General features: G+C 46.7%; 2 protein-coding genes across 2 annotated transcripts; both read right to left on the bottom strand.

Annotated features, from left to right (window-relative positions):
• Window positions 1–9,959: 9,959 nt before the first annotated feature.
• On the bottom strand, window positions 9,960–12,708 carry EDB93DRAFT_404012 (major facilitator superfamily domain-containing protein). The gene is made up of 11 exons (XM_041456281.1): window positions 12,305–12,708; window positions 12,125–12,232; window positions 11,957–12,071; window positions 11,840–11,907; window positions 11,661–11,791; window positions 11,405–11,607; window positions 11,125–11,354; window positions 10,932–11,067; window positions 10,670–10,878; window positions 10,436–10,610; window positions 9,960–10,367 (listed from the first exon to the last, which is right to left on the bottom strand). Exons 1-11 carry the CDS (start codon window positions 12,446–12,448, stop codon window positions 10,249–10,251), a joined length of 1,638 nt encoding a protein of 545 aa, XP_041307665.1. The 5' UTR covers window positions 12,449–12,708; the 3' UTR covers window positions 9,960–10,248.
• A 666-nt stretch (window positions 12,709–13,374) lies between these two features.
• Window positions 13,375–16,381, bottom strand: EDB93DRAFT_1146536 (major facilitator superfamily domain-containing protein). The gene is made up of 11 exons (XM_041449500.1): window positions 15,823–16,381; window positions 15,655–15,762; window positions 15,484–15,598; window positions 15,363–15,430; window positions 15,181–15,311; window positions 14,925–15,127; window positions 14,645–14,874; window positions 14,452–14,587; window positions 14,184–14,392; window positions 13,950–14,124; window positions 13,375–13,881 (listed from the first exon to the last, which is right to left on the bottom strand). The coding sequence occupies exons 1-11, from the start codon at window positions 15,967–15,969 to the stop codon at window positions 13,760–13,762; spliced, it is 1,644 nt and encodes a 547-aa protein (XP_041307664.1). The 5' UTR covers window positions 15,970–16,381; the 3' UTR covers window positions 13,375–13,759.
• Between the last annotated feature and the right edge of the window lie 9,406 nt (window positions 16,382–25,787).

Below are 25,787 nucleotides of genomic sequence, written 5' to 3'. Positions count from 1 at the left end.
GACCTCAATTACATGACAAGCTCACCTTGCAAAATAAAGTACATGAGATTGTATCAGCACTCTGAAACAGTCCCCGATGTTTGTTCCTGTCGATTGGCCGAGTCTTCGCAGGTCACGGAAGTGTTTCACAGCAACCCAGACTGAAAGACACAGTGCAAGGACCTCCCAAACAGTGGTGAGCATCCAAATTATTGAACCAAGAAGTGCGACATAGTTATAAGTGCACATATACGTGCCAGAGAGTATCAGCTCCTCTGGCATTCGTCCAATGAGCTGCGTTCTTCGAGTCGACAAGTAAGCTCACCCCCTACACTACCCTTGAGCACTATTGCTGCCAGGACCCCGCAGGCGATGTTTACAGCCAGGAACATGATAACAAGGAAGAGAAGCATCTTTCTCCATCCCTGATACATGGCATGTAACCGGGCAATCATGATGACTTGCATCATGTTTCAGTCGAGTCAATATCACAGGGGTATTGAGCTAAGTCACCCACCACCCAACATAGCGGTTACGACCAGATTTGTCCCATTTTGTGCGTAGTATGTAATATTGCCTGAAACACGCGATGAGTGATCAGCCTCACATATTGGTATCAGACACCGACTCACACCTGTGTGGTCATTATGTCGGGCCAGGTTCAATGTTCGGAATCTCACTCACCCCTACATATGAGTGTATTCATTGATTAGGAATGAGATGGTTGCGTTGTACTCACTGCATCTCCCAGCGAGACCGACGGCGTATTTTCTGTGTGCCGCTGGTCAGAAGAATCGAACACAGCACATATGACACATACGCAGAATATCGAGACTGATTGTCAGAGATGAGCATTAGCACAAAGACAAGTCGTTGGCCTCGACACATACACAAAATATGGTATTCCAATATAACGTATCTGGAACATCTTGGAGTCAGCACGACTTGCCAGCCACACTATAGGACAACATGAGGTACGAACGAGCAAATACAGCACAGTCATGAGAGACCATCGTTGCCTCTGTCGTGAATTCGTTGGATTCTCTTCTTTTCTGCTGATACGGGACTCTCGTCACTTACCCAGATAAGTTCAATCTATGACACGATTCTCAGCGAGTTGGCTTCTCCGGCAATAATATTGACCTACCTCTTGTCCAATCGTTAGCGCTGCAAATATTATGAGAAGATCAGCAGTTTTCGAACACTGTCCTGCTCACCCCAATCATATATCACCACGACGCCGGCGGCGACTGCGAAACAGGATGTCAATGTTAGATCAAGACATCTTGACATGACAAACCCATCCAATAGCTGAAATGAATGCTAATACCGATTATCGGCAACCAACTAGGATCATTTGAGACTACAGTCATATTCGAGGATGAGTATCGGAGGATGGGGAATGTTGGTGGTGTATAACAATATCGTTCATGCTGGATATACCCTCATTCAGCCCTTCTATTGCCGCAATCTACATGATGAAGATGGATCCTTGATCCCACCTCAAGACCGTTGATCGGGGTGAAGTAAGTATTGCGGTGAGAAATCGTACAACAAGAAGCTTTCAATAATCAAAGTGAATTTTGATTTCCTTACGCAGCGACTGCCGAATAATAGGAAAGTTTCGGTCGTTGGTGATGTCGGCAACTTATTTCCAACGTGTATTTTTGCTGAAAACTTGCCAAAATCGAGGAGTGCCCTATGAAACCGTGTAGTCATCGATTTAACACAGGTGCGAGCGTGATGCGATCAACAAAGCATGTGCACTCTTTTAGGCCTCGCTAGCCGAGCCCGAGACATAACAGCCCTCTTATGGAACAAGGACTGTCCTGCAGCACAGCACCAGAGAAGTCAGACAAGAAACCGTGACACAGACTCGGAGTGGGTCGGATGTGTCTCACCTTATCCGTCGCCTCTTACAGCTTTCATAATTATATATATGAAGACAACGAAGAGATGGTAAGCATAGAGCCAATCTGATACAAAGCAGCCAGATACATACAACCCGATTGGCGATTGATATTTGTTGAATACTTATGCGACGCCATCCCAAGGCAAACCGCATATGGGAGAAAAGAAGCCTATATCATGGGCCAAATAAGTATTGCGGCGCGAAAGCAATTGCAAAAGAGGAAACCTTTGTTAGTAGAATTAGAATGTGATTTACAGACCAGTATTTATGCACGCGACTAGTTGGACACTGGGAAAGTTCCAGTCATTGGTTGGCCTTGACACATACACAAGATATGGTAGTAGTCCAATATAACGTATCTAAAACATTTTGAAGTTAGTATAACCTGCCAACCACGCTATAGCATAAGGCACGAACAGCCAAATACAGCACAGTCATCAGAGACCAGCGTTGCCTCTGTCGCGAATTCATTGTATTGTCCTGTTTATCTTCTTATACGGGACTCCTGTCACTCACCCAGAGCAGTTCAATCTGTGACACCATTATTAGCGATTTGGATCCGGCGATCGCACCGACGTACCTCTTCTCCGAGTGTGAAAACTGCAAACATTATGAGAATATCGGCAGTTTTCGAACATTGTCCTACTCACTCCAATCGTATACCACCACGACGCCTGCGGCAACTGCGAAACTGCAAGTCAATGTTAGATCTAGAATTTTAATGCGACTAACCTATCCAATAACTATAAACAATATTTGAATTGATTATCGGCCACTGACTGGGATCGTTTGAGACTACAGTCATATTTGAGGGATGGGTGACTGGGGAATGGTAGCAGTGTTCGACGAAGGCGCCGGTGCTAGATATACCACTGTTGAATGTAAAACCCTCAATAGTCAAAGTAGAATTTAATTTGCAAACCGGCATTATGCACGCGACTACTCAGATATCAGGAAAGCTCTAGCAGTTGGCGGTGTCGGCAACATATATCCAACGCCACTGTTGAGGCGTTATGTGTGAAAGCACATAGCCATGGATCTAACACAGGTCTAAGCGTGACGTGATCGCAACAAGCAGCTGTAGATTCCGCACTCTCTCGGCCTCGGTGGCCAGGCTCAAGACCTGCTATCAGCTGCTCGATTCCCTTTTGTAACAAGTCGCATTCTGTGGCATGACACAAAGTCAGACGTGAAAAACAACGGCACACTATATTCGGTACCTTCGATCGTGTACTGTGCAATGGGAATTTATCGCACTCGCAGATACATTTTAACTCGTGTTGTGCGGTTAATACCTGTCAAATATAAGATGCCATCCATGCTAGGTCAAAAGAGAAATCGTACATGAGAGACGAGAAGCCTGATTTCTGATTATACAGGCTGTATCCACAGCCATCGTGTTTCAGTGATCCGTCAGATGTCATTGAGCAGGCTACGAAGTTGCACACGCATAGCCAAAGTCTGCGGAGCAAACTATCTCATAGCCCCGCTGTTTTCACCATTCCCCAACTAGAACCTGGGAGATATGTCGACGAATCAGACACAATCGCATTGTATGCGCAGCTCGTGGCTTTCACTCACCCATTCAATCATCGCCTTCAAACTTCGCGAGGAGCTTGTCGACTCAATGTAGAAATATATGACACAAAGTCTGTGCGGGCAGCTCAAGATCAAGTGTTGTTTCTCCTTTCCTCATGTTACGCCGAGTAGTACCCGACCTGCGCCCTTCAAACCCTTCCAACCAATCTGGTGAAAAGCCAAGATTTGATCAGTAGACTTGAGCCACCTTGGCTCAGGAGCAGGACGCTGGCTTGCAGTCATGATTCAAGGTGGTCCGCTATAAACATTCGTGCGGGTGCCAGTGCCGATAAGTTGTGTAGCCCCAACTTCTACGGAACTGAGTGCACATCATCATCATCAACGTACTTTGGGTCGAAAAAATCAGGTGAAGTATTCACTATCATACAGACGCACCAGGGTGCCGATGATACAAATCTGAAGCAGTGACGTGTCGTAACATACAGATACCATCACATCTTCATGCGATGCAACGCACAGTAGGCATTCCATTCTCCATCATCACGTGGTAATCCTCAGCCTGGACGATATGATCACCGTGTCCCAGAGATATTGCCACACGAACGTTCCCGTACTATATATCCGCCCTTTCCATGGTTCGCGGAGTGCTTCAAATCCCTAGATATTGTTAGGCGTTTCTCATTAGCTTCAATGTTGACATTTTGTTGATCGATAGAGGGAGGTTCGACAGTCGCGATCACTATCACGGCTTCAAATTAAATTTCCTGAGTAAGTCCATCCTGTGTCGACGCAGGTCAGTGCCATCGAGTATTAAATATATGGAGAGTACATGATATACTTACCATCGTAGAATATGCGCACGTGATGAAGTGAATATGTTATGAGAAGGTGCTGTGATGATTGCGGGATGTGTTGTCGTTATAAGCACGAAGTGGCCGCGTGCACATGAACGGTTTCTGAACAGCGACTGATACCTCGACCAATGCACTAAATAGACAGTAGGGGGTCAGGAGACAGAGTCCTGGTCTTGAGGTTACTGGGAAACCTGGCAAAGCCGATTGCGCTCCATATATTTGCTGGTGAGGTTCAAGCCTTAGATTCGTTCAAAAGCAGCGCTACCTTCGGTGTTTGCCGAGAGCCTCGCGCGCGCGCATTCAACAGATGCAAACAACTGAGCAAAGAAGTCGAAATTTGATTGCTAGCTATCATCTGATTAATATTGCAGCCTCTCTTCAAAATACAGGTTCGGTGGAAAGTTGGTGGCGAGGAAGGACAGTCGAACTCATTAGCTCCCACGGGTCAACCAGGCCACCAAAGCGCGTCTGGAGTTCCTGGACTCTGTTCGTAGCGGTTGTTGAGAGCCAAACGAAACCGGATGTGATTCTCAGAATGTCTGTCTTTGTGATTATTAAAGTTCCTTCTTGGTTGGATCCAGCTAGTCGTCACTTTCTGGTGCTAGGAAAGGAGTCCATCGCGGATGCAGTCCCTGAGTGAGATCTCTCCTTTCCTTACACTTCTTCCCCCTAGCTTTGAACAATGACAAAAACTATCACACCATAGTGTTCATGCGCCACATTGCTCTGCGCAGCTCCTGAAATGGTTTTCACCTCCTCGTGCCAAATCATCGTGCGTGCATGCACCACAATGGTGTAATTTAGATTGACGAGTGTAACGGGTTCTGCATTGTTCAGCTCTCTTCGATTTTGCACACTCCTAATTGTTTATTTAAGATGATCAATCAATCAAGCTTTGCGCAGCATCTGAAGTTGTTGAAATGAATGCACCCGTTGAACTTGGCCGCGTGCTAGATTACACTGCCGTGACGAATTGGTGACAAACGCCTAGACCTGTCAGATATAAATTCGAAACTCGTGTTAAATCAGTATCACGACGGACCCTCGACCAAATTTCTCCTCCTTGCAGTTCTCATTGTGCTTGGGGTATTCGCATGAAGGACTGGATTGAATGCCAGACGTTCCAGATGATTTCAGCTTGCCACTTGGTGCAAGCGTGGGCGGGCAGTTCACCGAGTTCCAGGAATGATACGACAAGCAATGGGTTTGTCTACATAAAGTTCAGGACGTACTCCGAACACTATATGTTGAATCAATACCACGACGAATCCTCCACCCAATTTATCCTCCCTGCAGAACACTCGGCAAGTAAGCATGTCCCTACACAACACTGCTAGTTGATATGTGTACACGTTCCTGGGAAACAATCAGATTTATACTAGTGCATGCGTCGGAGTCAGTCGCGAGTTTAGTGTAATATTCTCGAACATTAAGGATGAGGCGTGGTCCCAGTACAAACATCTGCACTCTCCACAAAATTTGAAGAGCACCGACGAGTGCCTCAGGTCCAACAGAATTCGAATCCTACAGAAACGATGGGCAGTGATTACACGCAGATGTCAGCGATAGATCAGCGCACCTCGAGCTCTGGATTGAAATTAGCAAGCTGGAGGCAAGAGACACAAGCAAAGCTAGCACGAGCAGAACGTTAGCAGAAAAAATATGACTTCAATCACATTAAAAGCTTACCTTGCAAAATAAAGTAAATGAGATTTTGTCAGCACGCTGAAACAGTCCCCAGTGGTCGATCTTGTCGGTGGGCCGAGTCGTCGAAGCTCACGGAAGTGTTTCACGGCAATCCAGACTGAAAGACACAGTGCGAGGACCTCCCAAACAGTGTTGAGCCTCCAAACCATTGAAACTAGAAACTGGTCGTTCCCTTCATAGCCATGATCGCACATATACGTGCCGGAGAGTATCAGCTCCTCTGGTGTTTGTCCAATGAACCATGTTCTTCAAGTCAACAAGTAAAGCTTACCAGTTACAGTGTTCTTGAGCACTATCGCCGTGATTACTCCGCAGGTGATGTTAATTGCCAGAAAGACAATAACAAGGATGATCATAATCATCCTAGATCTTTGATACATGGCATACAACCGAGCAATCATGATGACTTGCATGATGTTTCAGTCGAGTCAATAGCATTGAGGTATGCAGCTCGGTAACTCACCGTCCAACATAGCAGCTACGGCTACAGTTGAGCCATTCTTTGCGTAGTTTATAATATTGCCTGAAACGCCTAATTAGTGATCGCCCTCGTACTACTATTAAACACTCCGACGCACACCTATCGAGTTATTATGTTGAGCTGAATCAAATGATCAGAATCTCGCTCACCCCTACAGATAAGTATATTCATGGGATAGGATTGAGATAGTTGTGGAATACTCACTGCATCTGTCAGCGAGACGAATGGCATATTTTCTGTATGCCTCCGGTCAGGCGAATAGCACACAGCGCATATAAAACATACCCAGCATAAACAAACTGAACGTGAGGGATGGTCGATGAGCTATTAGCAATGTCGACTTGTTGGCCTTGACACATACACAAGATATGGTATTCCAATGAAACGTATCTAAAACATTTTGGAGTTAGTATAACGTGCCGACCACGCTATAGCATAAGGCACGAACAGCCAAATACAACACAGTCATCAGAGACCAGCGTTTCCTCTGTTGCGAATTCATCGTACTATCCTTTTTGTCTTCTCATGCGGGACTCCTGTCACTCACCCAGATAAGTTCAATCTATGACACTGTTCTTAGCGAGTTGGATTAGGCGATAGCACAGACCTACCTCTTCTCCGAGTGATAGTACTGCAAACATTAGTATGAGAATTTCGGCAGTTTTCGAACATTGTCCTGCTCACTCCAATCGTATACCACCACGACGCCTGCGGCGACTGCGAAACCGCGAGTCAATGTTAGATCTGGAAATATTGATGCGACTAACCTGTCCAATAACTATAAAAGATATTTGAATTGATTGTCGGCCACTGACTGGGATCGTTTGAAACTACGGTCATATTTGAGGGATGAGTGTGACTGGGGAATGTTGGTGGTGTTCAACGATAGCGTCGGTGCTAGATATACCACCGTTAAGACCTCAATAGTCATAGTGGAGTCTGATTTGCAAACAAGTATTATGCATGCGACTACTCGGACACCAGGGAAGTTCTAGTGATGGCATTGACGGTGTCGACAACTTATTTTTAACGCCACTTTGATAGATCCAACACAGGTCTAAGCGTGACGTGATCGCAACAAGGCATCTGCGCTCCCTCGGCCTTTGTTATCAGCTCCCCAATTCCTTTTTGCAACAGGTCGCAATCAGTGGCACGGCAAAGTCACACGAGAAAAACAGCAGCGCACTAGATTTTGTGCATTCGATCGTGCACTTGATCCAATGGAAATATATTGCACTGGCAGATATATCAACCACACAGCATGAGTCACTAACTTATGCTGTGTGGTTGATATCTGCTAAATATAAGATGCCGTTCCATGCTAGTAGTAGAAAAGAAAAACGCGTATACTCGTGTTTGACGATACCTTGCATATTCAACAGATGCAAATAACTGAAAACACAGTTTGAGCGGGCCGATGCACCTAACATCTAAACACCTCGCTTCGAAATAGATCAAATGACACAAACTATCATACTATTGAAATGATGCGCCCCATTACTTGCCGCAGCTTGAAGCGGTTTCCCGCTGCCATACTACCTTCAAGTTGGCATGCCAATTAATCGTGCATCAGTATGCACTGGCACAATAGTACGTAATGTGGATTGGCGAGGTTGGAGCGAGCGGCTTGCGTTGTTCAGATCCCTTTGATTTTACACTTTCCCAATTGTTCATTTGAGATGATTAATTGACCAGGCCTTGCGCGACGCACAACTTGGCCGCATGCTAACTTACACCGCCGTGACGAATTGAGGACGAACGCCTGCGGACTGCGGTATCACGCTCATGACGGTCGCCCTGTACAATGCCCTTGATCTCAAGTCTAGTATTTTGGATTAAATCTCACCATGAGCAACGAATACGGAGACCATGGCCAACAGGGATAGAATGCTCGTAACTACTTGTTTATGTTTTGTGATTTTTTTCGAGCCAATGAACCAACCTGACGTACGCAAAGGTTCAACAAGTAGTGGGTCATTGTTTGCTCTCTCCAGGTACTACATATAATTATATATATGCGCTTCCCAGAATATCCGACAGTCTCGAAAGTATTTCCTATACCTACACCCAAAAATCTAGCTGCGAAGAATTCGAAAAAAATAGCACAACAACAAATGGTGAACGAAGGTCGAAACATGCTGAACGAAGTGTGTTGTAATAAGTAAAGTGAAGTGGTTGTATTGCTCGTTAAACCCTGTGCCGTAGCTTAAACACTACAGAGCATGCGGCACTGTCCTGGTTATCAAGAAGCAGTGTCTGGCACTGCAAGCAACGACGTTAATCATCCTTCCACGAATCAAATGACCATATCCACTTACAGTTCGTATATGAATGTGATAGTACGCATCGCGTTCATGCAATGACGCAGTAGCAGCCTCCCGAGCTTGATTGCGACTCCTCCTCAACTGGTGTCGACGACACAGGGTTCCTCTCACTGTCGAAATCTGAAGCGGACAACATAACGAAGATGTTTGAGAATGAGTCCATTGTTTTTTGGGATATGGACAAGACTAGGGCGCGACTTTTACGAGTAGTCGAAGGTGTTGTATGAGGGATGGCAGTTGGATGAACTGCTGGTAGACGATAGTCAAATGTTACTTGGGTTGCTGGACATCGCGAGCTTATATACCTTTCGGATGTAAAAAATTTCACCATGGAGAAAACATTGAAAAATTCCCGTATGTTCCGTCCTATTTGTCACAATACCGCTCTCTGACTGTGCCTTGTCACGCGCCCGTCATTGGAGATTTCATTGACGTAGACAATAGACCAGTAAGCGGTGGCAAATGCGTGAAATATCATTGAAAGTGTCCTGTGACGCGGAGGCTTGACAATAACGTCACCCCAATCAGGCAACTGCAGTATTCATTGTGGTCAGCATTTCAAATTTCAAAATTTCAACCCAGTAATGATGATGACGGTGTACCTTTCACTAAGCACCTTGTGAATACCGTCCTGAATGTATTGTTCGCCAGGATTGGTCGGCCGCGCCCTCAACCTAACTTCGTCGGCCCATCTGTGCTGCGATCGAAATGAATATGATCCTAGAGAGCCCGAGTTACCTCAGGAGAGGACAAGGTCCACCAGTGGCGACTCATACCCCTCAGCAAAGATTAGTCCCAGGTTAAAGTTACCGCAGTCCATTTCAGGTCCGCTTCGGACAAATTTTCGTCCTGGTGACTGTACTTCCTCGCCCTCGAACCCGAGCCAGGACTACCCAACGGACCGGCCAGCCATGGACACATTGCGCTACTGGCACATATGCGAGTTGGAACAATATGCTTGTTCAACGTCGACAATGCCCAATCGTAAGCCCGGGTCGCAAGTTGCTGGCTTGTAGACGCATGCCTGATTGTTGTCCTCAGTCCAGACTCGGATTGCTACATTCGACATCCCAAAACTAGTACGGTTCACCTTATACCAAAAGACAGTATCAGCCGAGGGGTAGGATCTCTCACACAAACTGTATCCACTCATCTCATGGCCCATTCAGTCGACACATTATCAGCATGGCATTAAAAAGGCACGAGTCTCGAAGAACGCTAGATTCCATTTTACATACGATGATTTCGTCATGGGGAACATGGTGAGAAGGTGATGCTCTATAGCTAAGGTCAGAAAAATATGCGGCGAGAAAGAAGTGTAGTGAGTATGGAACATTGATGGTAGATGATTGTTTGATTCGGGAACCGAGGAGACGTCAACATGAGTGGATGGTGGAGGGGGTAAGACGACGGCAGCATAACAGCATAGTACCATGTTTGAAATGAGTGTATTTAGCTGTCCTGGGACTTGGACCGCACAGCTATTGTATGATGACTGTCAGCATGTTTCACGGTTTTCTTGTCTCCAACAATCCCAACGTGGTGAAGGGAAAGCACTGCCAGCAGCGCAGCTATCGACCGTGACAATACAAATCGTCAACAAGGTACCCTTAACCCAGACCAAATTCGCGGTACTCACCCATAAGCGCAAATGAAGCACAGGTCCATTGCGAAGATCTATAGCCCTTAAGCTGTGCAGAATGGGGCGCGTTGGTGCCAGCAGAGTTGACAGTCACGCCAAGGCGAGCAGACTCGTTTTTCACGACGATGTTAAACACAAGCGTAGATACAGCAAGTCCGACTGCAATGCCGAGCTATTCAAAAGAAATTGAGCTGAGAGCAGAACAGCATCAGTTGGTTTGATAATGCTTGCCTGTGCCATAGTTTGAAACATAGCTCCAGCCACGCTGCGTTCGTGTGGGTGCGCGATTTTGGCGATGAAAATTGTACCAGAAGAGTACACAAAATCAGCTCCGAACACGACGATGACCGTGGACGGGAAGCAGAACGCCCAATACGTTACGGTGGGGTCGATCAGCGCAAACAGGATGGCAGCAAATGCTGTCAGTAGCGTTCCGCTGACTGGACGACAAGTCAGCCCCACGTGTTACAGTATTCCTCACATAGAGCCGTACCTGCAAAGATGACCAAAGGGAATTTCCCAACAAACATGGCAACAAAGACGTTGCACAAACAGCCGACGACGAACATTGGAATGAACCGGAGCATAGTTTGTATAGGTGTGAGTAAAAGGTAATTCTGATAGTACAACTTGAACAGAGGATAGTCAGCGTCCTTGTTCCGCCGGGTAGAGAAAGATGGACATACCTGAACCCAGAAGGTCCAGCTAATGAAGGCACTCCAATTCAGGAATGCAATAACGAGAATGATGGCCATCCGGCCCTTTGCTCGCGTCCAAAGCGAGAGACTCATCAACGGCGGTGGTGTCCATGCGGACGGTACTCTTGATGGATCATCCATAGCTTGTTCCAAGTGTCGCTCCCAAAGAAGGAATAATGAAACCATGATAATCCCGACGATTAGAAGGGCAATAATGTCTGGCAATGATTATGCAATTTAGCAATATATGACACAGAAGAAGTCTTACATGGAGATTTCCATCCTTGAGAAGCAATCTCTCCTTGACCAAGTACGAATAAAATCAGGACCAAACCGACCGTGACGAGGGAAACACCGATCCAGTCGACAGCTTCGATCGAAGTAACATCTGCATCGAATGAAATCATGCCAGTAATACCTGTTATAGCAGATATTGCAGCAACCAAATAGAATGGGGAACGCCAGTGCGTCCTTTATGTAGACATCAACAATTCAGCGTCTCGCATAAGAAACTCATGACGCACGAGGATATTTGTGTGAGGATACCACCGAAGATCATGCCAAATGCGCCACCGATAGGAGCACCTGCCGCAAATGTTGCAAAAGCTATTGAACGCATTTTAGACGGAGGGAATGCGTGCGCCAGGATACCGAGCTGACAAGCTGCATGAGAATTCCAGTCCAAGATATATAGTATACTCACTGCAGATGGTATTGTAGCGGCGGCTCCACTGCCTTGAAAGGCACGCAAAATGACAAGGGTAGTACCACCTGCGAGTGTAAATGGAATGGAGCTGACCGACAGATAGGTGGCACTCACTCTGTGCAAAGCCACAACCAAGAGAAAATGCGACTTGACAGAGAGAGCCAATTACGAACGCCTTCTTGCGTCCATAGATATCGGCTAATCTGCCAAAGAACAAGAGAAAGCATCCCTAAGGAAGGTATAAGGCTGAATGCAGAAAGATGAAAAGAAACGAGGACGTACGGAACTGAGTGAATAAGCAGATACGATCCACTGCAGCTGTTCTTCTCTGATATTGAGGTCCTTCTCAATGGTTGGGAGCGAGACAAAGACAGAACTATTATTAGCGACCTGTGGTCAATAACAAATAGTAAGCCACGTCACGAAAAAATATCGCAGAGTATGAATACGCTGAGGGCATACGTTGATCATCATTGCAGCTGTGCAGGTCGCGATGACGAAGATAGAGCGACAAAGACTGCGTTGTATGCCATGGTGCTTGGCCTTCTCGAGGCTAGTGAGATCTTGACGAATTGGTGAACAAGTACGAATGAGCTCCTTGGACATTGTTTCCTGGGAAATTGACGGTGCGAGCCTCGAGGGAGGATGATCCAGTGTGCATCGTGGAACGAAGCAACTTATTTTTAAGTGCTGTTCGGGCCAACGTCTAGTTCCCTGCGGTAGCAATGCATGTCCAATTATTAATTAATATCCTCGCATCTTCGTTGAATATTCGTTCGAAACTTCGGATACCAGAGAAAATATCGTGAATTGACAGTCTTGTGGGACATTCAGAGCGACACATATACCTGTTCACTCAGTCTCCCCTGTCATCCCTCGCATCTATCTTTAGCATTATGTTATGCCGAAAACCGCCTAAACTGCAAATTTTCAAACTCCGTACTTCCTTGGCTACACCACGTGGTAACTTATCGAAGCTCGAGCGGGTCCCGGGACAAGTTGTGCTCGTTCATATATTTCTCTTTCGGTATATTTTTTTTTTCATCCCTACGCTAATGTCCATAAAACAAGCTACGAGTATAATGCCTCAACATCTCGGTTCTTTACCTGAGACATGTGAACCGTTCCAGATATTGTACAATAAGCTAACAGCCAATAGATACATTTTTTCTGCTACTGGTACATGACTCTCACAAAGAGTTCTTTTCCCGAGACTGGGAGATAATCATGTACTCGGTTCATTACCCACTGTGCTTGTCCTGTCCAAAAGTACAAGTAGTATTGCGAACCTTCTTCATTCCATGGTCATGTGGTTACTTACGATAACTTGTTGATCTTGGCCAAGTACCTTGGTTCTTACACAAATCATATAGGAGAACTCGAGGAAACTAAGAAAATCTGCCAATTACTACAGTTTTCTGGTGGCAGTCGAGGATATGTAGGAGTAAAGTCCCTCACACAAAATGTTTCAAGTCGAGCTCGAGTGTACTGGTGCATGTCGACACATCTATCCGCATGAAATCAAACGAATCTTAAAAACACTGGATTCAATTCAGCTGTACGATGATGATATAGAGACACTTGTACGTTGATGCCTTGTCACGAAGTACATGCCAAGGGTAGGGGAAAAAGAATCTGGATACAGTCACTGCACGTTGGATAAATGAATAACCGCTAGAAAGCCACGCTACTTGTAATCATATACCGTGCAAGATAAGTATGGACGCTCTACATGTAAGGACAGAAAAATGTAATGCTAGAAACGAGGGTAGTATAGAGCATTGCTCGTAGAAGAGAATTAGCCCAACCTTGAATTGTAGTTTGATTTGGGAACGAGTATATGATCGAGTGAGGAATGGGACGATGGTAGGATGACGCCATGTGTCGTTGGTGGATGGTTTAAATGAATGGATGTATCTATTTGGCCTCGGCTTCGAACCGTTCCGCAATTGTCTGGTCACTGTCGACATGCTTGAGAGTTTTCTTGTCTTCTCCAATAATCCCAACGCCGTAAAGAGAAAGCGCTGCCAGCAGCGCAGCTATCAATCATGACAGGGCAAATCATCAATAAGGCAGTCTCGGCTCATGCCGAATTTGCGATACTCACCCATAAGGGCGAACGAAGCACAGGTCCATTGGGCAGCTCTATATCCCTTGAGCTGTGCGGAAGGAGGCGCGTTGGTGCCAGCAGAGTTGACAGTCACGCCAAGGTGAGCAGACTCGTTTTTCACCACGATGTTGAATACAAGCGTAGATACAGCAAGTCCCACTGCAAAGCCAAGCTATTCCAAAGAAATTGAGCTTAGAACTGGACAACATCGGTTGGTTTGATGATGCTTGCCTGTACCATGGTCTGAAACAGAGCTCCAGCCACGCTGCGCTCGTGTGGGAGCGCAATTTTGGCGACGAAAATCGTACCGGCAGTGTACACAAAATCAGCTCCGAACACGACAAGAATTGCAGACGGGAAGCCGAACGCCCAATACGTTGCAGCCGGGTCGATCAGCGCAAATAGAACGGCGGCCGATGCTGTCAGTAGCGTTCCGCTGACTGGAGGACAAGTCAGTCATACATGTTGCAATATTCATATTACTCGCACGGAGTCGTACCTGCAAAGATGACCAAAGGCAATTTGCTAACAAACATTGCAACCAAGAGATTACACAAACAGCCGACGACGAACATCGGGAGGAACCGGAGCATAGTCTGCATAGGTGTGAGTAACAGGTAGTCCTGATAAAACAACTTGAATGGAGGGTAGTCAGCGTCATCGTTCCTCCGGGAAGCGGAACGTGGACACACCTGAGCCCAGAAGGTCCAGCTTATGAAAGCACAGCTATTAAAAAATGTCGTAGCGAGAATACCAGCCATACGGCCGTTTCCTCGCGTCCAAAGCGAGACACTCATCAATGGCGGTGGCGTCCATGCGGACAGTGCTCTTGATGGATCAGCTGTAGCTTGCTCCAAGTATCGCTCCCAAACAAGGAACAACAAAACCATGATAATCCCGACGACAGAAAGGGCAACAATGTCTGGCGATGGTTATGCAAATTAACAATACGTGACACGAAAGAAGTCTTACATGGAGTGTTCCAGCCTTGAGAAGCAACCTCTCCTTGACCAAGTACAAATACAATCAGGACCAAACCAACCGTAACGACGGAAGCACCGATCCAGTCGACAGCTTCGATCGAAGTAACATCTGCATCGAATGAAATCAAGCCGGAGATACCCGTTAGGGCAGTCATTCCAGCAACCAGATAGAATGGCGAACGCCAGCGTGCCCTTTATAAGGACATGAAAAATCCAGCGTCTCACATGAACAATTTACGACGCACGAGGAATCTTGTACGAGGATACCGCCGGCGACCATGCCAAATGCGCCGCCGATCGGAGCACCCGCCGCAAATGTTGCAAAAGCTATTGAACGCATTTTAGACGGAGGGAATGCGTGCGCCAGGATACCGAGCTGACAAGCTGCATAAAGATAATTCTAGTTCAAAGTATGAAAAACACTCACTACAGACGGTATTGTAGCGGCAGCTCCAATACCTTGGAAGGCACGCAAAATGACGAGGGTAATACCATCTGTCATAGCAGTGTAAATGGATGGAGCTGACTGACAGATAGGTGAGACTCACTCTGTGCAAAGCCACAACCAAGCGAAAATGCGACTTGACAGAGAGTGCCGATCATGAACGCCTTCTTGCAACCATATATATCGGCTAATCTCCCGAAGAACAGGAGAAAGCACCCCTAAGGAAGATATAAGGCGGAGGAATGCGGAAAGATGAAAAGGGACGATGACGCACGGAACTAAGGGCATAGGCAGATATGAGCCACTGCAGCTGTTCTTCGCTGATATTGAGGTCCTTTTGAATAGTTGGGAGCGAGACAGAGACAGCACTAGTATTAACGGTCTGTAATCAGCAAGCGGTTATTAAAAAATGTCGCAGAATATGATTTCGATGAAGGCATACATTGACCAACATGGTAGCGGTGCAGGTCGCAATGATAAAGATGGAGCGCCAAAGACTGCGCTGCAAATCATGGGGCTTAGCCTTCTCCGAGTCCAGGTCAATGTGATCTTGAGAGAATGATGAATGAGTAGTAAGTTCCTTGGACATCACTTCTTGTGTCACTCAGTAAATTGTACAGTGCAGTGTTTGAGGGAAGATAATTCGATATTCATCATGAACCGCGACCTAATATATGACCTATGCGCTGGTAGTATTGTTGGCAGAACTCGGAGCTTTTGTGTCAACTGGAGATGACTGCTACTGAGACTCTTGACGATCGCGGAGATGCTAATTGATAAAAAATTAATTTCAATGGATTTGAGCGCGAGTCGTGGGAATAGTGTTGTGGGCAGAACTGACGAGTTCTGCCAAAAACAAGGGATGTTCAATTCTCAAATGTCGTCGTCAATGTCGGCTTGACCTTACGGCCGTCCTCTCGTAAACTACTTACGCAGACCCTGAACCTTTCCTGATTTAGCCGCTACCGTGTCGGTTAAACCTTCGCATGGGAGACATTCTAACAGCAATTGCACGGAAGGATAGTGACAAGATACTTAGTCACGGTAGAGTGGTAGACGCAAGGTTTGACGACTAAATCAGGAAAGGTTCAGGGTCCACGTAAGTAATGTACGAGAGGACGGCCGTAAGGTCAAGTCGACATTGACGACGACATTTTAGAATTGAACATCCCTACAGTAGAACTGGTTGTGCAGAACTCAGGGTTGGAAGAGAACTAGTCCATAATAATATGTACACTGGTATGAATTTAAAAATGTGAAAAAGAGTTGCAGACACTCTTGGTTGATCATTTGTCCTAGAATATGGATTGGACATGCAAAACCGGGCTCAACTTTACATAAGCGAAAAACCTTAAATCACAGCCACCTGACCTGAAGCTTTGTGAGCACCATTTCTGAGCTTCTGAGTCCATGAAGCCATCTATAGAATTTTCAGCAGCAGGTAGCACGGTGAATTTGTTGTAAACACGTAAGGTATACAAAAATATCGCTACTGTATGTAATCACGGCGAAATAAAGTTTAAGCCACAATCGGCTCATTCTGAGTCGAAACTCGATAAGGAAATCTAAATAATCTAAATCCAACACCATCTTGATACATCAAATATGTTATAACTACTGCAAAGGTGGGATATATCAATGTTTTGATTCATTGTGTGCTTTTAGCTATTGCTGGCTGTGCAGCAACAACATCTCAGCGACTAGCGGAGTCAACTAATGTATTCAATGTACCTGCAGCAACAACGTCTGCAGATGGTGTTAGTTGTATACATAGTACATACAAAATGGATACTGACCTCAGCGACTAGCAGAGTCAACTGAGGAAAGCGGCAGGTAAATGAATGAACGAGAATTTCTACTACTTAGATAAGTGAGTGGTATTGAAGGATGACAACAAACATTTGATATTCAACACTCCCCCTCAAACTGAGTGAAGTCCGAGGGTGGAGGCGAAGTACTCGGCTTTGAGACTAGGAAGGGGTTTGATAAGAGTATCTGCGGTCATAGTGTCTGTAGGACAATAAACTAATAAAATTGAGCCTTTTTCAACAGAGAACCAGATGAAATGATACCTAATGTCTATGTGTTTTGTCCAGCCGCCCCAGACTTAGCTAGCACAATAGCTGACTGGTTGTTGCAATGGAGGGTGATGGGGTGGACTAATGAACAGAATATTTCACTGGCAAAGTGGTGCAGCCAGATTCCCTCCTTAGCAGCGTGTGTGGCTGCAACATATTTGGCTTCTGTGGTGGAGAGAGTAATGAGCTCCTGCTTCTTCGAGCTCCATGACACTGCCCTGCCATCAATTAGGAACACATTGTAGAGACTTGCATCTCCACAGACACTTCCCTCTGAATTCACCCACTTTCCTTACAAACTCCAGCTCTAATCCACAGGATACATCTAGCGCATTTAGCGCACTTGTTTTATTTTGAAGATTTTGTGCACGGCCTTGTACATTTGCGCACTTCGCGCATCCACACTCACATTGTCCACGCACCCGTACATCCATCCATCCCATGTCCTCAGAAGTCCATTGGTGTGTTTTCCCATCATATTCCCATTTCGTTTAATTGTTTTCCATCACTAATGCTTGGCTCTGTGCTTCGCACGTAACTGAGACCCTATTACATATCTCACGTACTATTTATAGCCTGTTCAGCTCGTCACATCAGACCTGTGCGCCTAGCGGCGCTTAGCTATTTTACTTATACCCCTCTATTACTTATGTACTGGGTTGATTTTCTGCCCACTTTCTCTGTGTCCTTAAATCCTAGGGAATTTTACTTGTTGATTGCAGTGACTATCTAAGTCGCACACATAAGTTGTCTGCCCTTCGCCTTAGCATCAGCCAACCTTAGTTGGGGTGTTAACAGTAGTCTCGCTTCATTTCTCCTTTGTCTCTCTCGCTCATTCGTATTTTGCCTTTGCTCATGCACGCTACCTTCGCATTGCACTTCTCCCCCTTTGCCTTGTGCACTTGCGCATCATCGTGTGTATCTGTCTATCGTTTATCGCATTGAACTCGTCTCGTGCTCCGCGTGACTATTAGTCCTATTACCCTATTACTAGTTTGGTGTCCCTTTTTTTATAAGAGAGGTTTCCCTTTACCCAGACAGCTGCCCTTGGGTCGACATTTCACTTGTGCCTGGGTCTATCTGTGTTTGCTTAGCTTAGCACCAACTTTCACCACAGTTTAGATTCCTCATCTTCAGTGTACCCCAATATCACATGACAATGCTCTTGGGATGCACTGTCAGTGTCCATATACCCTTCTAGGCCATTCTTAGAGCCTCCAAAGGTAAGTGCTAAAGATTTTGTGCTGATTAGATACTTATAGGGAACTGCACAGGTAAACCCATTGTAAAGAGTAGATCTGGGCTGGGCTCTACTGAATGTGAGTCCCTAGTCCTGAGAGATGCAAGTATGCTTCGTCCCAAGAGACAACCTAAGAACTACCTTGATAATGCAAGGGAAGTCTTATACAGTCAGAGAGTAGACAAGATATTAGAAGTAAACCTCTTTAATGTTTGTCCATAGTTCCGAGACTACTTCTGAAGTACTGAGAAACTTGTCCGATGCGACCAAAGGTCGTCTGAAGCTGCGAAAGTGTTGTCCGAAGTAGCGCGATGCCTTCTGAGACTTGTGAAGGCTGTCTGAAGGTCAATATATGTCAGTATGTCGATGTGTCGAATAACAGTATAAGACTTTGCGAAATGTCCGAAGTCCGGAATGACACTAATCTATCGGAACTCAACAATAACGAAGTGCAGAATTGGCAGCGGTCTAGCCAAACAATCATTCTGAATGAACAAAGATCGATTGCGCAGTTACGATTATACCAAGGTGACTCTACTAATTACTACTCGAAGTACGGGAAGTGAAGTGAAGTATCAGTAGCCAGCAAGCGAGATTATATCCTACTTCCGTGAGAGACCGGAATTCATAGGTGAAACTAGTAGCGAGATAAGCAAGTCCGAACCTATGTAATAAGCCGCAAGGCGTGCAGGAATGCAAGTATACATGTAATAAGCTGTGATGCATACTGCTTATACGTATTCCGAGGCTCCCGACAGGATGCCAATGGAATTTTATCTATGTAGCACTAGGACGTAGTCAACATATAGTTAGAATAAGGGAAAATGCACCAGTGAAGTCAAAAGGACGAGGATAGGACATGGTATGGTAACTTCTGAGGTTCGGACAGGCCTCGGAACATGAGAACTGCCTGCGGAAGGTTCGGACAAGTGCGCACGGCCTTTGGAAGGTCAAGGGAGGTCGGGGAATGGTATGAACGTAGGTGTTGGATTGCCTGGTTCTGAGCCCAGTGTGGCGACCATCGTTACACCATGGGTGTGCGCAGTCGGACCCATACCCATACCTGGAGATATACCCATACCCGTGGTGCAGGTACGGGTTTGCTTGCAGGTATCAGCCAAATGGACCCAGGGTATTGCCTGTGAGGGGTATACCCGCGGGTCATGTTACAATAACATTTACTCCTATTTCATTTTTCTTTTCTTGTAACCATGCCGCCGACTCTAGACTCATCTAGACTCGGCTATTCGCACTGAATTCATCGACTATCACAGAATTCGGACCAAGAAACTTTCGAAACCCTTTGCCATGGTCACCGCCGACGGTAGTGACTGCCGCAGCGGGAAGATCAGAGAATATGTCGAACTCGGCATCAAGATTGACAAGCGAGTCATGTATGGAAAATTCAACGTGACCAAGCTTCGAACCAAGGACAACATCCTCCTTGGATTCCCTTGGCTGAAAGCCATGAACCCAGACATCAACTGGGCAGAAAGCAGTCTCACCCTCAATGAGACCCCGAGATCTAGAGAAGTAGAACTCTGGATAGATCAAGAAAGGAAGGACGCAGGCTTCAAGCCGCTCTTCAAACCGAAGCCTTACCCCAGGAAGGCCCCCAAGAACATTCTGCACCCCAAGAAGGTGCCTATCAAAGAACCAGCGACCCCCAAGAAGGCGCTAAACCCTGAACCCCCGACTTCTAAGAAAGTCCCAGTCGCTTCTGAGCCCATCTGCCAGAAGAAAGAAGAACTCCATGCCTCCATCGAGGAAATCCCCAATGAAGATGAACCTATCCCACAGTTGAACCCTGACCCAGATGAAGAAGATGAGAGATTTGAAATCCCAAATTTTGATCAGAAGCATGACACTTGGATAAAGGATAACTTCGCACCAAAAGTCGAAGATTTGGCCTCCTTTCCCCTCACCGATGATGAATTCCTCATTGAATACTCCCAGGATGCCACCGTAGTACACCTGATAGAGAATTTGGATTTGGACACACCCCTGACCCGTGACGGTACCTCGGCATTTGAAACTAAGAAAATGGCAATACCCCCCTTGCTTCCGGAATACCTGAAGACTAGCAACAAGTCCCAGGAATTAGCCATGGAAGGTGAGATTGAGAAGAAAAAGAAGACATTCGAAGAATTAGTCCCTTCTTATCTTCACGACTTCGCCGACCTTTTTGCCAAAGACGGTCTCAACTCCATGCCACCTCATCGACCAGGTATTGACCATAGGATTGAAACCAAGCCCGGGTATATTCCAAAGTCATCCAAACTCTACCCCCTATCTGAGAAAGAAAGGGTTGCGGCCAAAGTGTTTATTGACGAACACGTGAAAAGGAATTTATCTCCCCCTTGAAATCCCCTCAGTCGAGCGGCTTCTTCTTCGTTGGAAAGAAAGACAGATCCCTACGGCCTTGTCAAGACTACCGGTATATTAATGAATGGACAATAAAGAACGCATATCCCCTTCCCCTCATTCCGCCACTCTTAGCGAAACTTCGTGACGCAAAGTATTTCACCAAGATGGACGTCCGATCCGGATATAACAACATTCGGATTCACCCTGAAGATAGATGGAAGGCGGCATTCACGACTGAATTCGGACTCTTTGAGCCGAATGTCATGTTCTTTGGTCTTTGCAACTCACCCGGTACTTTCCAGGCCTACATGAACCAGACGTTCCAGCAGGAACTGAACGAAGGATGGCTCATTGTTTACATGGATGACATCCTGATATTCTCGAAAAACCTTGAAGAACACCACGAACGGACATGCAGTATATTAGATATCCTCAGGAAAGAAAAGCTATTTTTGAAAGCAGAGAAATGCCTGTTCGACGTACAAGAAGTCGACTATCTCGGAATGATCATCAGACCCGGACAAATCGCAATGGACCCCACTAAACTCAAAGGCATCGCAGATTGGCTGACACCGAAAACTGTCACTGATGTACGATCCTTCCTTGGATTCTGCAACTTCTATCGGCATTTCATCCCACACTTCTCTGACATTGCGAAACCCCTGAACAACCTGACGAAGAAGACCCAGCCATTCTGCTGGACTGAAGAAGAAGAAAACAGTTTCCAAGCGCTTAGAAAGTGCTTTATGATGGAACCTGTTTTAAGAAACCCTGACCCCGCAAAGCAATTCGCTATTGTGACTGATGCCTCCTTAGTAGCAACCGGAGCGGTACTACTACAGACCGATGAGAATGGCGCTTACCACCCATGCGCCTACCTTTCTGCGTCCCTTAACGCAGCAGAACGAAACTATCAGATATATGATAGAGAACTATTGGCCGTCATCCGTGCTTTGGTAGCATGGAGACATTATCTCGAAGGACACGGACACCCGGTAATCGTATTCACGGACCACATGAACCTCCTCTACTTCAGATCCGCTCAACAGTTGACGCGCCGCCAAGCACGCTGGCAGCTCACCTTGAACGAATTCGACCTCGAATTCCACCATGTAGCAGGAATGAAACTCGCTGTCCCCGACGCATTATCACGATGTCCTGATCACCACCCTACCGAGACCGATAATCAGAACATCATCTTACTCCCAGATGATATGTTTGTTCGACTCATTGACATCGAACTAGAGACAGCTTTGAAAGCCGATGACCCGACGGCGGATCCTATCATCAAAACCACCAGTGACGCTTTAGATGGGCTATGTCTGCCTCCCATGAAGTCGGCATTATCCGACTGGAAATTTATTAACGGTATCTTGCAGTACAAGAACCGTGCCTATGCACCCCCCGCACTTCGAAGCCACATCTTGCAGCTTCACCATGACCACCCGACCGCCGGACACCCCAGCAGATTCAAAACAGAAGAACTAGTCAAACGTGACAATTGGTGGCCCCAGATGGGCACCTTTATTAGGAAATATGTCGAAGGATGTGCCACGTGTCAGCAGATGAAATCTGACACTCACCCCACTACTCCTCCACTGAAACCGATTAGCTCTTCCGGTGTACGCCCCTTTTCCCAGCTCTCCGTTGATCTAATCACCGACCTCCCCGAGAGCGGTGGTTATGATTCTATGATGGTCGTGGTAGACCACGGACTTACAAAGGGGGTAATTATTTCACCTTGCAAGAAGAACATCACCTCCAAAGGAGTAGCGCAACAATTTTTCAAGAAGGTTTTCCTACGCTTTGGGCTCCATGACAAGCTCATTTCAGATCGCGGACCGCAGTTCACATCGAAGTTCTCCAAAGAACTCAGAAGATTACTAGACTATGAAGTTGCCTTATCCACCGCATATCATCCACAGACCGACGGACAAACAGAGAGATTAAACCAGGAGATTGAAACCTACCTCCGGATCTACTGCCGATCGAACCCTGAAGCCTGGGTACAACATCTACCTATGGCAGAATTCGTACACAACCACCGAAAACACGACGCACAGAACACATCACCGTTCTTCCTGATGATGGGCTATGAGCCCAGAGGCATACCCTACGCCTTCCCCCCTACCGACATCCCCGCAGCTGAGGACCGCGTCACCAACCTCCAGAAAATGAGAGAAGAAGCGGTGTCCTGCCACAACATCGCTATGCAACGAATGGCCGAAAGGACGCACAGGAAGAAGTATGAGCCATGGAAAGTTGGAGATAAGGTCTGGTTGTCAGCGGAGCATTTACTGACGCACCTACCCTCGAAGAAGCTGGCGCCAAAGCGGCACAGCCCCTTTACCATTACCAAGGTGTTATCTCCCATCACCTTCACGCTCCAGCTTCCGGAACAATGGAAAGTCCACTCCACGTTCCATGCATCTGAACTATCCTCCTATCGGGAGACAGAGGTCCACGGCCCGAATTTCATCGAACCCTCACCTGACATTATTAATGGGGTTGAGGAGTACAAAGTAGAAGCGATCCTCGCACACAAAGGAACAGCGGCACGCCGTCGCTATCTAGTATCCTGGAAAGGATACTCATCTGCCAGCAACGAATGGGTCAAAGAAGCTGACCTAGAAAATTCCCAGACGCTTCTCAAAGCGTATAAGAAGAGAACGAAACTTGCTTGAAAGATCAGCAAACCCAAGCAACCCTACCAAAGAAAACATGTCCACTGCCCCCTCCACTCTTACCCTTGACTCCGCCGAACTCCAGGAACATTTTGTCCCTATCACCCAGACTGAACGATTCGTGCTAGATGAGCACTCCTCCCTTGCATCCTCCGTCTCCGACCCCTCATCGTCAGAGGATACCGACATATCACTTTCATCCTCTCTTTATTTCACTGTCATTGATTGTATTGAGGGAGACGCCCTCTTTGTGTTACAAGAACATCTAGACGCTTGGGCCCCTACTATTTTTCTCCTCATCCTCCTCGTATCAGCCCTCGCATCATACCCTTACCCTGACCTTACCCTTGTCATCCTCGTCATCCTCGCATTCCCTTTCGCCCTCTACCTGTCGCTTCAGCAAAGCCAGTACATTTGGCCGGATCCTTTCGCTGACGAAGCATACCCGTGCTCCGTTTCACCACCTGACTGATCCTGCGGACAGTCCCCTTGCCCTTACCATCTGGACGGTAACCTATGACATGATGCACGATGCATCCCCTTTGCCCTATTCCCTTTCTTGATCTCTGACTCGGTGCACAGTCGCACATGCAACTTATACTTAGATCCGCAGCTGCACAATCGTGCCCCTGCGCGTTTCACTTCTTAGTTCGATCTTTGACTCACCTTCTTATCTAGCACATTCTACCTAGACCGAACGTGCCTTCCTGTTATGGTCTTACCCTTTATCAATTGCCTCTCCTGGTAGTACAAGTATCATCCACTAATACGTCTCCTGTCCTCTATATAAACTCGCTACCATGTACTATATTCTCTAACTTGAATCTACTTGGTTCTTGACCTCCTACTCTCACCAGAGTGATCCTTTCTGCCTCGCCAGCAGTCTATATTCTATCTTCTTATCTGCTCATCGTGGATAAGCCTATAGTCTCGACCTTTACTCATCGACTTCGTTGACGAGCAAAGCCCCTGTTAACTAGTCGGACTTCTGTCCTTCTAATTAACGACGATCCTTACGATTAACCTTTGGGTGTCGTAAGCCTAGGCCGATATAGCTTATCGTCTCGCACCCGCGTGACATAAGCTACCCGATTTGGACATAGGCGTTAAATCGTACTTGCCGAAGACTCGCCAAGTACGACCCCTAACCTTGGGCTAGCCCAAGGACGTCCACAGACCGTTGACGACACAAGCTCTGTTTGAGCGTCGCCAACAGATACCATCCAAGTCGTAACACTTTGAAGCAATGATTCTATCAGAGCAACACGCACTCGAGCTGGAGAGAAAGCTCGCCGAACGCCCGGCAAGAAGCGCAGCAATAATCGCTGCCATCATTAACATCATCAGGACCACCCGCCTGATTGAACTATCCGCAAACCAAATTCCCCTCGCTTCTGCATAAGAAGCCCATGAAGTCATCCAGTGCCAAAGGCACATCAGATCGATTGCGCTTCAGCTTCTCCCTGATAGCCTTAAGCCTGACTTGCTATCAGTTGTACACCTCATTGCCAACCGAACCGCGACTGAAGTCGCTCGCCCGCCTTCTCCTCCTCACCCTCGCACCCATCATCAGTCACCAGATCGTGACCCGTCTCCCGCTCCACTACCCATCAGAGCACCGCAACCACAGGTTGCCACCAGAGGAAGAAAACCTACCGGATACCAGATCGCTCGAAGACGCTGCTTGAGAGCAGATAAACAGAAAGAAAAAGAGGTCATTGACCTCACATCCCCATCCCCGCCTCCTCGCATCTCCGCAAAGAAACCAGGCTTTGACAACGTCAAATGCCGCATCTGCAGAGAATATGGGCATCGCCACAAAAACTGCCCTCAGTATTCTTGCGTGGTATGCCACGCCATCGCCCCAGGACACCTCTCGGTCTACTGTAAAGACCTCAGAGGAACCTACCCACTTCCGATCGTCTATACAGATGACGGATTCTATGAAGCCCTCCGCAATTGGGAGGCAGACCAGAAAGCATTCTATGAGCAAGAATGCGAACAAGCCAATGAAGACTATCACAACCAGCCAAGCTCC

This window comes from Suillus bovinus (genome assembly GCF_016758785.1).
Source record: "Suillus bovinus strain UH-Sbo-P2 chromosome Unknown EDB93scaffold_28, whole genome shotgun sequence".
Taxonomy (NCBI): Eukaryota; Fungi; Basidiomycota; class Agaricomycetes; order Boletales; family Suillaceae; genus Suillus; species Suillus bovinus.
The sequence above is the reverse complement of the archived record's forward strand: the minus strand, read 5'-3'. Positions and strand labels throughout refer to the sequence as shown.